General features: G+C 36.0%; 2 protein-coding genes across 2 annotated transcripts; one reads left to right on the top strand and one right to left on the bottom strand.

Moving 5' to 3' along the window:
* The first annotated feature begins 437 nt into the window (after positions 1-437).
* Positions 438-5,865, top strand: LOC140956465 (transcription factor PIF3). The gene is made up of 9 exons (XM_073413204.1): positions 438-823; positions 1,319-1,438; positions 1,589-2,744; positions 2,821-2,922; positions 3,010-3,075; positions 3,480-3,545; positions 3,746-4,276; positions 5,184-5,304; positions 5,406-5,865. Exons 2-9 carry the CDS (start codon positions 1,353-1,355, stop codon positions 5,414-5,416), a joined length of 2,139 nt encoding a protein of 712 aa, XP_073269305.1. The 5' UTR covers positions 438-823; positions 1,319-1,352; the 3' UTR covers positions 5,417-5,865.
* A 1,150-nt stretch (positions 5,866-7,015) lies between these two features.
* LOC140956466 (uncharacterized) lies at positions 7,016-9,777 on the bottom strand. Its single transcript, XM_073413205.1, has 2 exons — positions 9,526-9,777; positions 7,016-8,689 (listed from the first exon to the last, which is right to left on the bottom strand). The coding sequence occupies exons 1-2, from the start codon at positions 9,547-9,549 to the stop codon at positions 7,262-7,264; spliced, it is 1,452 nt and encodes a 483-aa protein (XP_073269306.1). The 5' UTR covers positions 9,550-9,777; the 3' UTR covers positions 7,016-7,261.
* Between the last annotated feature and the right edge of the window lie 1,423 nt (positions 9,778-11,200).

Raw genomic sequence — 11,200 nt, 5'->3', positions numbered from 1 at the left:
TTTGTTAGCCAACTGACATTGACACTCGAGAATACCAAGTTCAGTTTCTAACCAGATTAAATTATGTTTAAACAAAGAAATTTTAGAAAGCGTTTATTCAACCACTTTCTAAATACTTCAACCGATCTTATCAGTGTCACAAAAGATATATTCTCTTTTAATTGAGGCTACAATATTTTACTCATAATCTACTTAATATTAATTCAAATATTTTTAAATAATATTTCACAAATAAAGTCTTATATAACTTTTTATATCTATATTTTTACAACATTTTATTCATATCAAAGAAAAAAAATGAAATTTATGATATTTTAAATTTCATGTGTTTAAGAATCAGGGAAACCTCTAACAAATGAAGTATATATGCTTAATTTTTATATATTCACAAAATATTACAAGCTTGTTTGAAATATGAGTTCTATCAATCTGGCTATGCTCAAAAGCTTGCTATATACAAAAGCTTGCTATATATAATAAACTGCATGCGCACGCTTTGCTTTTCGCTCCGCTTCTCCCAATTGGCAAGCCGTTCGCCGCCTTCTACTAGTCTCTAAATTAATATATTTTTGTGTGTATTTTCAAGAAATAGGAGCTAAAAGCGTGGAGGTTAGCTGAAGATTAAAGCTTCAGACCGGGAAAACGTGAGTGATGGATGCATTTGGGTTAGCAAAATCCTTTGGTCGATTCAAGAAATATCGTCATTGCTCCCGGTGAAAGATCAAAGAAAGAAAAAAATCATTCGAGTTTGCGATAATTTCTCCGCCTAAGGGTTATATCTTTTAGGAGTTGGGAACTTAATGGTGATGAACTGATTAAAAAGGTGGATTTTTTTTCTTGAAGTTCGTTTATTTTTACTTAGTGTTGAGATGGAAGTGATAAAATTATTTGAGTTGTTGATTAATTAATGAGATCTCAAGTGGGTTTCTCTTCTAATGATTGGATTTGCTTAAAAATATATATTTTTATCTTAAACAAGATTTGGTAGTTTTTAAGCATTTTTAATCTCACTACTATACTTCCTTTTTATTTTCACTTTTCTTGAAATTGTTCTTTTTAACTCTTACTATGGATTTTTGTTTTTAAGTTTTTTGAACTGATTATGACATAAGTACGTGAAATTAGCGGTGCTTGTTGGTGAGTATTTTCTATTTATATACTATATTTGCACGCATCCTAATTTAGCCGAAATCTTGTGTAAGTTTGGAAATTAAGTCACTTAGTGATGTAATTTACCTCACACTAAAGGGAGTTGGTTCCATTGGATCTTGAGAACAAAAATTCCTATTTAACAACATTCATGTGATTAAATTTTCAGCTGTTTTGAGTTCCAGTTGCATTATTTGTCCACCATGCCTCTGTCAGAGTTTTTAAGAATGGCTAGAGGAAAGCTTGAATCTGGCCAGCTGAAAACAAGTCCTACTGATAACTCTTCTAGGTAAGCTCAGGTTTAGTTTCACTCTATTTCTTACCTTTTGTTTATTAAATCCATTTTCTCTTGATTCATTTAGGTAGGTTTCATGTGAAGTTAGTGGATTTTCAAGTATTTTATTATAATGTAACGAGTTATTGTTGGAATTTTATGCAGAGTCGATGGTGATTTAGTTGAGCTAGTATGGGAGAATGGGCAGCCTATGATGCAAGGTCAGTCCAGTAGGGCTGCAAGAACCTTTACAAGTAATTGTTTACAGTCTAATTCTCTTAGAATTCGGGATGCCGGTGTAGGACATCCAACTGTTTCAAGGATTGGAAAATTTGGTGAAGTTGAGACAAGCTTGATTGATATTTCACCCATTGTGCCTTCAGGGGAACTAGATTTAAGTCAGGATGATGAAATTGATCCATGGTTAAATTTTCCCTTCGATGATGCCCTGCCACATGATTACCGTTCTGAAGTCTTACCTGAAACATCTGGTGTTACGTCTTCCATGCACCATAGCGCTGTATCAGTGGACAAGAGTTATAGTTATGATCATACAGTGAGCCATCTGCACAGTGATGGGGTTGGTTCGAAGGGTTTGTCTTGTAAAGCTCACACATTAAGTCCATGGCCGCCTCTGCAGGGCCAGACATCCGATTCCTCCTTAGGATCTCAATTTTCAGATGTTATTAGCAATAACACTAGTATCTATCCAGATGCTGTTTTTGGGCAATCAGCTCAGGGTAGGGATTTGGCGAATGAGTCTGCAAGTACGAAGATTGAGTGGCCGAATATTAAGATTCCAAATAATAATCTGTTGAATTTCTCCCACTTCTCAAGACCAGCATCCCTTGTCAAAGCTAAAGCTCCAATCCATGATGGAATTCCTTCTGCGGTTTCATTGGGAATGGAAAGAGTGGGAAGTAAGGACAATGTTTCTGTTTCTAGTGGGCTTAATCTTGTCAAATCCGCACTTGATGAACCTCTAAGTAATTCACAAAAGGGCATTAGCTTTCGTGTTCAGCCAACTGTATGTGTGATGGGCAATTCAAGACCATATATGGAAGAGGCACCTAAGGAGTCCCTTCCTGCTGAAAAGACTGAAGAATTTTGCCAAGTTTCTTCCGTCAAGAATGACAATCCCATTATTCCAAATAATCATGCCAGTTTGAAAGGAGTCCGAGACAGTGAGAAAAATGTTGAGCCTGTGGTTGCTTCGTCCTCTGTAGGCTCCGACAATTGCACTGATACAGTTTCTTCTCAAAAAAGGCCTAATTATAAGAGAAAATTTCATGATATAGAGGAGTTTGAGTGCCGCAGTGATGTAAGTGATTATGTGAAAGAAGCTACAACTTAACTGTTTTTTAGTGTTTATCCATTTCTAGCTGTTATGTTCACAGGGTATTCAAACTGAATGTGTTGGTGTTAAAAAGGCAACTTCTCCTGGAGGTACAGGGTCAAAGAGAAGCCGAGCAGCAGAAGTGCATAATCTTTCCGAACGGGTGAGCAAGAATAATCCAAATGTTAGTTGAATCGACTTGCTTTTATTTCTGCTTGTAAAGTGAAACCCATTTATGATGTGAAAACAGAGGCGAAGGGATAGGATCAATGAAAAAATGCGTGCTTTACAAGAACTTATACCCAATTGCAATAAGGTAATGTATTCGAGTGATTGCTTTAATATCTTTTTGTAAGTAGCTCTCAGGCTGTAGACCGAGTTGATCAGTTAAGAAACATAAAAGTTGTAAATTGAATCCTCGTTTTGTATGGTCTTGCATTTTCCCTCCAATTGGATTCTAAGTTCTATTGCCAGTCAAAATCTGTTTTTCTTTGTTTTCTTAACTGGTTTTGTCTGAGGAGGGTACTGTATGGCTGAGTTTGAAATTGAGTTTAACTTGCCCTTTACTTTACATGGAAGTCATTATCTAAACCCAGTACAGATTTTGTGTCCTGCGCTTCTAAAAACGTATGAACTCAACCTGACTGTGGCCAAAGGTTTCTGCCTTTATTATTTTTTACTTCCAAATTCCTTCAGCTTTGTTTCTTTCAATTTTGTCAGGCTGATAAAGCTTCAATGCTTGATGAAGCCATTGAATATCTAAGGACGCTTCAACTTCAAGTACAGGTTAGGTGAAGTTTTTACACTTCCCTATGTAGTCGTTTTTTCAAATTATAAACTCGTTTTAGCCTTCTTGCTTTCTTTTTCTCTACAATGATTCACCTCAACGATAATTTAGCTTCATCGATATGATTTTAGGGTGTTGTGTTTCTATTTGAAGCTGATCAAATGGCCTACATTTTTGGTGTATTTCTTTTTGAATGCAGATTATGTCCATGGGAGCTGGGTTGTGTATGCCACCGGTGATGTTTCCTCCGGGAATTCAACACATGCATCCTGCCCATGTACCTCACTTTTCACCCATGGGTATGGGTATGGGTATGGGAATGGGAATGGGAATGGGAATGGGTTTGGGTTTTGGAACAAGTATGCTAGACATGAATGTTGGTGCATCACCGAGATGTCCTATTTTTCCTGTGCCTCCCATGCAAGCAGCACAATTTTCACATCCTATGTCAGGTCCCATTAATTTCCCAAGAATTTCAGGTCATAATTTTCCTGTATATGGTTTTCCAAGTCAAGGACTTCACAATTCTGCCCCAAGAGTACCCCTGGTTCCATTAAATCGGCCTCCAATAGATTTAACAATGGGTTTAAGTAACTCTAGGATAGCAAAGCACAATGAAGTTCAGAGTCCGTCTCCAAACTTGAATTCTGGGGATCCATCGACTCTCAATAATTCTCTAATCATCGGCAATGCTGAATCTAGCAGCTCAAGAAATCATGAATCTAATCAGGTTTGTGTTCTTTCATTCTACTCTGTTTTTGGCTAGAAATGTCATGATCAGCCATATATATCGAAAAGAAAAACTGGTGGAATCTTAGTACTAATGTAGGCAATAGTAGTGAAGATCCAAGTATGCGCACTTAAACTTGTTTGAGCTACTGATGGCCAAAAGAAAATTATGAACTCATCTTCAGCCATGCATTTTGGAAAGAAAAACTGGTGGATTTTGAGTACTACTGTAGGCAATAGCAGTATAGATCAAGTATGAGCTCTTAAACTTGTTTGAGCTAGGAAGGATGATCAAAAGAAAATTATGACAGTGCTTACTAAGATTGATTGTAGAGTGCCAAAACGTGAACTGATGGAAAATCTCATCAAATGAATTATGAAAGTTAATTACATGTATATGTTAATTTGATTGACAATGATGATGTTTTTTGAAAGGAAATTACTTATTTGGTCGATTTCCCAGTTGAAATGGTGAAATTGATTTCTGGGTTCTTCTTACGTATTCTCTCAGTTGATCATTCTGTTTGTGTGAGCTAACTGTTATCTAAAAGAGGAGTTGTAGTTGATATTTTAAGATTGACTAAAAAATAGGAAAAAAATGAAAACCTTTATTTTCATCTGCATTGAGAGCTATATGGACTGAAAGGGAATAGGAAGGTCAGTGAGATTTCCAAATTTTATTTTTTCTCAAGTGGATTGGAGGGAAAGGTAAGGGAATAACTGACAAATCACAGAGCATCTTGTGATATAAAATAATTCATATTCATCTTCTCATACATCCTATCCCCGCCCCTCAGAACAAAGCATTTCCATGATAGCTAACAAGCTCAACTTCCGGCTCAGTTGATATTGGCCAATGTTTGTTTTATTTTATTTGTTTCATCTACCATTGTAATTTTTTGGTGCAGTTGCAAACCACAACCGAAGTTTTAGATAAGCCCTCAGTAGGGCAAGATAATGAACAAGCTACTGATGTTGGTTTCACGGCATCTGCCTCTGTTGCAGCAATTGACTTTACCAAAGAAGCTGGTGAGCCATAATATATGCATCTACTCGGTTGTTTGCACGTACCTCTTAGTTCACGCATTACAGCGTACTCTATAATAACTAATGGTTTGTTATTGAATCAGGTTGTGATTAATGTATGAATTAACTACTTTTGGTGGAACGGAAGAGATTAGAAGCATTTTACCTCGGGATCTATTTATGTATGTTGTGCTCTTCTGAAGTCTCAGTTTTGTTGAACACACACGAGGTGGAAGGTATGATAGTGATCATTGTTTTCCGAATTCTGTTGAGGGCCTGAGCTACAAAGTACACGGCTTTTGTTGTTTGTAATAGAGATTCACAATCTTTTCCTTTTTAGTACTGTATTTTCAACAACATGACTAGTGGGTCAAAAAGTTTCAGGAAAGTAGGATTTAGCAAAACGGGTTGGAATATAAGTTAGCCAGGTTAGCAGCACAAATTTTGGTTTGGAAAGCAATCTGTAACTTACATTTTTTCAGTGAAAGGTTTTTTTCAATTTGAAGGTGCTGAAATATGTGTATGGACGTGTCCCGTGTATTTTAATAAGATCTTTTACATTGATATGTGAAGTTAGACACGTTTATAATGTTGTACAAGGCCGTATGCTATTAAAAATAAAAATAAAAATCATGGCAATGTAAATAATGTTTCTTAATCAATTACATTGAATATTTTCCACTTCTTATATTGTATGTCAAGGGGAAACCAAAAAGATGAAAAATGGACAGAAAATTTTGCTTCTTCATGGAAGCACTTTGGATAGGCATTCCCCTGGGCTCTTGGGGTAGTAGAGATATAAAGTCGATTTGTCCTTGGCCGGAACTTTGGTTCCTGGAATTCACGGTTTGATCCTAAACGACTGTTACACAGCATCCCAGTGTCAAGGGGGTGAAGTGAAGCAAGGATCTTCCGTGTAGATGCTTCACCAGCTGCTTGTTTATCGCTTCCTCTATCATTATGATATCTTGTTTCTTATCTTGAACGCTCATATGCTCAGCCTAAGAGACTCCAGTCCTGAAAAGCCAATGGTTTTAACTGAGCTAACTAACTGATTGTTGTTCACTGTCATGTTGTGCTTCTATTCATCGTTAAATTTTGTTCTATAGATCTATATAATGTTAAAGTTGGTGAATTTACAGCGCATGTTATCCCCCACCATTCAATTATTGCTGCCTTGATCTGTTCCCATAAAGAAAGCGAGAAGCCATTGTTTTATGTCCAGAAGCATGTATGTGCTGATAATTTTGCTGCGAGTTCTCGTACTTAAAAGGTGGCATGCTCTGTTTTTCGTCATGTTTTCGGTTCTCATTGACATTCCTAATTTGTCATCTTGCATATTCCATCCCATAATATAATATACTTAATGTCATTGTCTCTAGGCAGGTGATTATTGATTCTGTTACTAATTGATAGATCTTGGATAGGCATTACTGTTCTATAGAAATTAAAATTTTCTAGTTTGTTTATGATTAGTTTTTGTCGAAAATTTCGAGTTAATTCAAAGATAAACGATTTCGAATATAATAGAGAGGAGTTAAGAAAATCATATTTGCTCCTTCTATACATGATATATTGATATGCATTGGGGACTAATGTGACGATAAATTTAATATTAGAGATTTAAGAAAAGATTCAAGTTGTTGCTGGGGGTAATACGGAAACAAAAAAAACATGCAGCGGCATGCCTGTAACAATGAAAGGAACACTAAGATGAACTCATGTAACAGAAATATATTTATGCTCGGCCAATAAATAAAATTTCATCTTGAATCAATACACAAAGCACCAAATTGATAAAGTAAAATATACGAGAAAAGAAATCTTCCTAGTTTGAACAACATTACGCGAAACACTGAGTAAACACAAACAATTCATGCAGACAATCCAAAACAGCAAAATCAACACAAGTCACACATGGAAAATAAATAATATCGCCAACCCTTTTCACTTTGATGCATTATTTGCTAAGCTCATCCTTTGTTTCCGAGGCTGCAGGTGCTTTTGAGTTCTGGGATTTCCCAGTTATTGCTTTCTTGGCCTTCCCGAGTGAATGCTTCACCATTTTGATGATATTGTTTGATTGCTTTTTGACTGGAACATCTTCTTTAGGAACATCTTGGGATGTTTTTGTTTCCTCGGAATCATTGGTACATTTTGAATCTTGTGCATCAGCTTTTACGGCTTCATCATCTTTTTTCTCTTCCTCTAACTTGGTTTCCTTCGCTTCTCTCTCAGTAATTGTTGCTTCCTTTTCTGCCTTATCATCCACTTCTGCAGCTGTGTTGGTTTCACCTGAAGCTACTGTCTCTTCTTTCTTTTCATTTTCTGGGGCCAATTCTATGTCCCTGGAAATGGCTTCCGAAAGAGCTGTCCTTTCTGTATCCCCTTCACACTCAGCTGATGATTTATCAGCTACGACACTTTTTTCTTCGGTTTCCACTTCATTCTTTCTGGGCTCAATTTTCTCTGCTCCTGTTTCAACAGTCTTCTCTAAAACTTCACCTGAGGGAGAGTATTCAACATCTTTTACTAGAACTTTGATTTCAGGAGTATCTGAGTCGACTTGATCTGAAATCTCAACCACAATGGTTTCCTCTTTTGCACCTTCCACTTCAATAGGCAACTTGGAATCCTCAACTTTATCGATCCCTGTTTCAACCTCGACATCTTTGACAAGGTCAACTACTATAGGTTCTTTTACTGTCAGTTCAGCAACTTCCGGTTGCTCGAGTGGCTTCTCCTCCACTAAAGGAGTAGATTCGGAAATTTTTGAAACTTTCACATCATCCGGCCCGATTGTTTCCACCTCTGCGGCACGTAATTCTTCAGCTTTACTTGGCAGTTCCTCTCTCTTTTCTTCAACCGATTCCGATCTTGATTCCTGCTTTTCTGCAGCATACCCAGTTCCTGTTTTATCTTCTGATTTCCATTCAGTACTGGGTTCTGAAGTGTTAGTTTTTCCTGATTCAAGAACACTTTCTTTTGTCCCTTCTGTAATTGGGCTATCCTCAGTTTTAGTTTCCTCTTCGATCGCAGGAGATTTTACTTGCTTATCATCGACCTTTTGTGCTGTTGGTTCAGCTGCATCCTCAGCTATTGGCTTTTCATATGTTCTAATCTCCTTAGCTTCGTCAGCTACAGTAGGTTCAGCACTCTTCTCTTGGATCTTCGCTCCTGATTCAGTTGATGCGGCTGCTACGGTCTCTTGTTCCGCAGCTTTTGGCTCTTCATCTGTTTTGATCTCCTTGACTTCTTCGGCCACACGAGGTTCAATTTTCTTCTCCTCGGTCTTCTCTCCTGATTCGGCTGCTACACACTCTGGTTCCTTAGGTTCCATGATTTCTACTTTTTCGGATTCAATTCTTTTCAGTTCCTTCACACTTTCCTGCATTACAAATTTATATGTGATATATAAGAATCTAACAATAAAATGGGTGAACAACAAGAAGTCATCTGTTTTATAGTGGAAAAAAAATCATCAGCATATGCAAAATAAAGCATGATTGAAGAAAAAGTGAATTGAATAATGGACAGTAATAAACAGGTTGAAAATTCTTAAGTAAAAATTTAAAACCAAAAAAAGGTGGTTGATCAGGGTTATTTCCAGTTGCCTTTTAATTTCTAAAGTAAGCAGGTTGAAAGTTCTAAAGTAAAAAATTTTAAAGCAAAAAAAAGGTGATTAATCAGGCTTATTTCCTGCTGCCTTTTAAATTGTCTATTCAAGATGGTATGTGACAACCATATGCATGCTGTCCACTCATTTGTATCAAGATATTTACTCACTGTACCAAACAAGAAGTGATTTTCATTAATCTGTATACGACTCTCCACTCCAAATTGAATGTGAGAAAATTTAATCTACTTCCGAAGTTTCTATTAGGAACCTTGATATCATATTTTGAGAACTGGCAAAAATAACTGGATTTTGGATGATCCCGACTCGACTTTCGGGTTGCAACGACATCTTTATATGAATTTTCTTGGGATTCCTCAGTTCTCTAATTAAGACGAGCACATAAAAAAACAGATCACCTGTACCAGAACTCCAAGTATCACCTAGTAAAAGTGAGTCCAATGATAAAAGTTTAACAAGAATTTAGCCATCGAATACTATCATAACAGGTAACCATTTATACCTTCTTGATGATAAGAAACAAGAAATCGGCAACCAAATCCTCCTCCAAATTTCATGAAGATATACAAAATCAAGAAAAAGCATACCTGATCAGAAGCAGCAGCAGCCATGACTGAAATGACTCACTTTTAGCCTGAAGTATAACAAAGTTCTTTACAAGACAAACTGTTTCAACTAAATATGTATTGAATAAATGATAATTCGAAGTACAGAACAAGAAAAGAAGGGAATGATATGGTTGGCAACAACCACAGAAAAAGATTAAATAATTAAAAGCAGCAAAGTGTACAACACACTGGTTAAAGAAAGTAGAGCCACACCCCTGAATAAAGGAGACACGCATTGTGGGAAATATAGATAATATGCAAATGATCGATGATCTGTCACCACCCGAAGAGAGATGGGGTCCCATTTTTTGAAATTTTCCTGAATATTTTGTATGACGCATGTTCACATAAGATACGTAGAAAATACGGAAACAACGAAATCCTCCAACTCCATTTTGTGCTATATATATATATATATATATTGACAATCTGTCAAACAGGAACATTTAAAGGCGATACATACAAATATACGGCATAGTAATTTAAAGTCTTGTGATCCAAACTTACGAGAGGCCATTATTTTAATTTGAAGTCATGAAAATGTAGGAATTTTTGGATGGTGCTGTCAATGGAAAAGTGACAAGTTTTATTATGGGGACCAGAGGTGTTAATGTTAATTGTCTGATTTTGTTGGTTCATGAAGAAGCCAGATTTAATTGATTGCAGATTCCTTCGTTTTAATTAATTAATTGAGATACACGTTGCTTAGTGACAAAACATATTTTTTTCCTTCTCATTTCTTAAGTTGATAAAAGTTGAATCAGCACATTACAAGCATATACTAGATTATTTTCACTACTTTGCTTTGAAGTTCAATTTACGTTGCGAAAGGAAAATTGTCTTGGCATACGAGACATAATTTATTCTTTGATTATATTTTTCTTTTTAATAATATTGTGCATAAAAATATAGAGTTTTGTCTTTCTAGACTAATGTTATTTATGATAAGATTTATATTATCTCCAAACACGGTCTTTTTGTTTAAAAGAGTTTATTTACTAATGAAACTTTTGTTTCCATATTTTGTAAGCATCTATTCAATGAATAATTTTAGGTTAAAGAACATATATATATATTGAAGAATAGAGGCCGTATAAAAGAGACTTTTGACGATGAGAGAAAAAGAGAGAGCAAAAAAAGAACGGAGAATCTCTGTGTAGCACGTCACTGTTTTTGTTGTGTTGTCATCGAGTGTTGAAGAATCTAAACCACAACAATTCTTCAACACTCCGTTGAACGAAGTGTTGTTTGAGAGTTGTTCGTTGAACAAGATTTCGGCTTCATGCATCCATAGTTGTTTGATTACTTTGGTGATAGATATTTTTGATTCACTTTGATCCCTAGATGTGTTAAGGGAGTTAGTTTTTGGTTATTCATTAGTATTGTGGTTAAAAAATGAAATTATATGTTGGTGAATCTTTTGCCACGAGGCACCGCACAAATGTGTTAACTTCTGGATAATTCTCTGTGTCTTGATTTATTTAGGTAAATATTTGTGCGTTGAATTATTCCGCTGTATGTTGTGTTAGGTGCTACAATATCACACACAAAAAATGTGTTCACTTCTGGATAATTCTTTGTGTCCCTCTATTACACTGTATTTTTATGTTAAACAACCATCTTTTAAGTAGTATCAGAGCGGATACTTGACGTT

The sequence above is a fragment of the Primulina huaijiensis genome, chromosome 14 (assembly GCF_012295235.1).
Source record: "Primulina huaijiensis isolate GDHJ02 chromosome 14, ASM1229523v2, whole genome shotgun sequence".
NCBI classification, from domain to species: domain Eukaryota; kingdom Viridiplantae; phylum Streptophyta; class Magnoliopsida; order Lamiales; family Gesneriaceae; genus Primulina; species Primulina huaijiensis.
Note: the sequence above shows the minus strand (reverse complement) of the source record. Positions and strands in the feature narration are given on the sequence as shown.

What these genes read in the sequence shown, in the direction of transcription:
- LOC140956466 (XM_073413205.1), bottom strand. Translation starts at nt 9,549, where the DNA reads ATGGCTGCTGCTGCTTCTGATCAG. An exon ending in CTGCTGCTGCTTCTGATCAG is followed by an intron (nt 8,690 to 9,525) that starts GTATGCTTTTTC and finishes TTTGTAATGCAG; the next exon opens with GAAAGTGTGAAGGAACTGAA.
- LOC140956465 (XM_073413204.1), top strand. Translation starts at nt 1,353, where the DNA reads ATGCCTCTGTCAGAGTTTTTAAGAATGGCTAGAGGAAAGCTTGAATCT. An exon ending in CCTACTGATAACTCTTCTAG is followed by an intron (nt 1,439 to 1,588) that starts GTAAGCTCAGGT and finishes AATTTTATGCAG; the next exon opens with AGTCGATGGTGATTTAGTTG. An exon ending in GAAATCATGAATCTAATCAG is followed by an intron (nt 4,277 to 5,183) that starts GTTTGTGTTCTT and finishes TTTTTGGTGCAG; the next exon opens with TTGCAAACCACAACCGAAGT.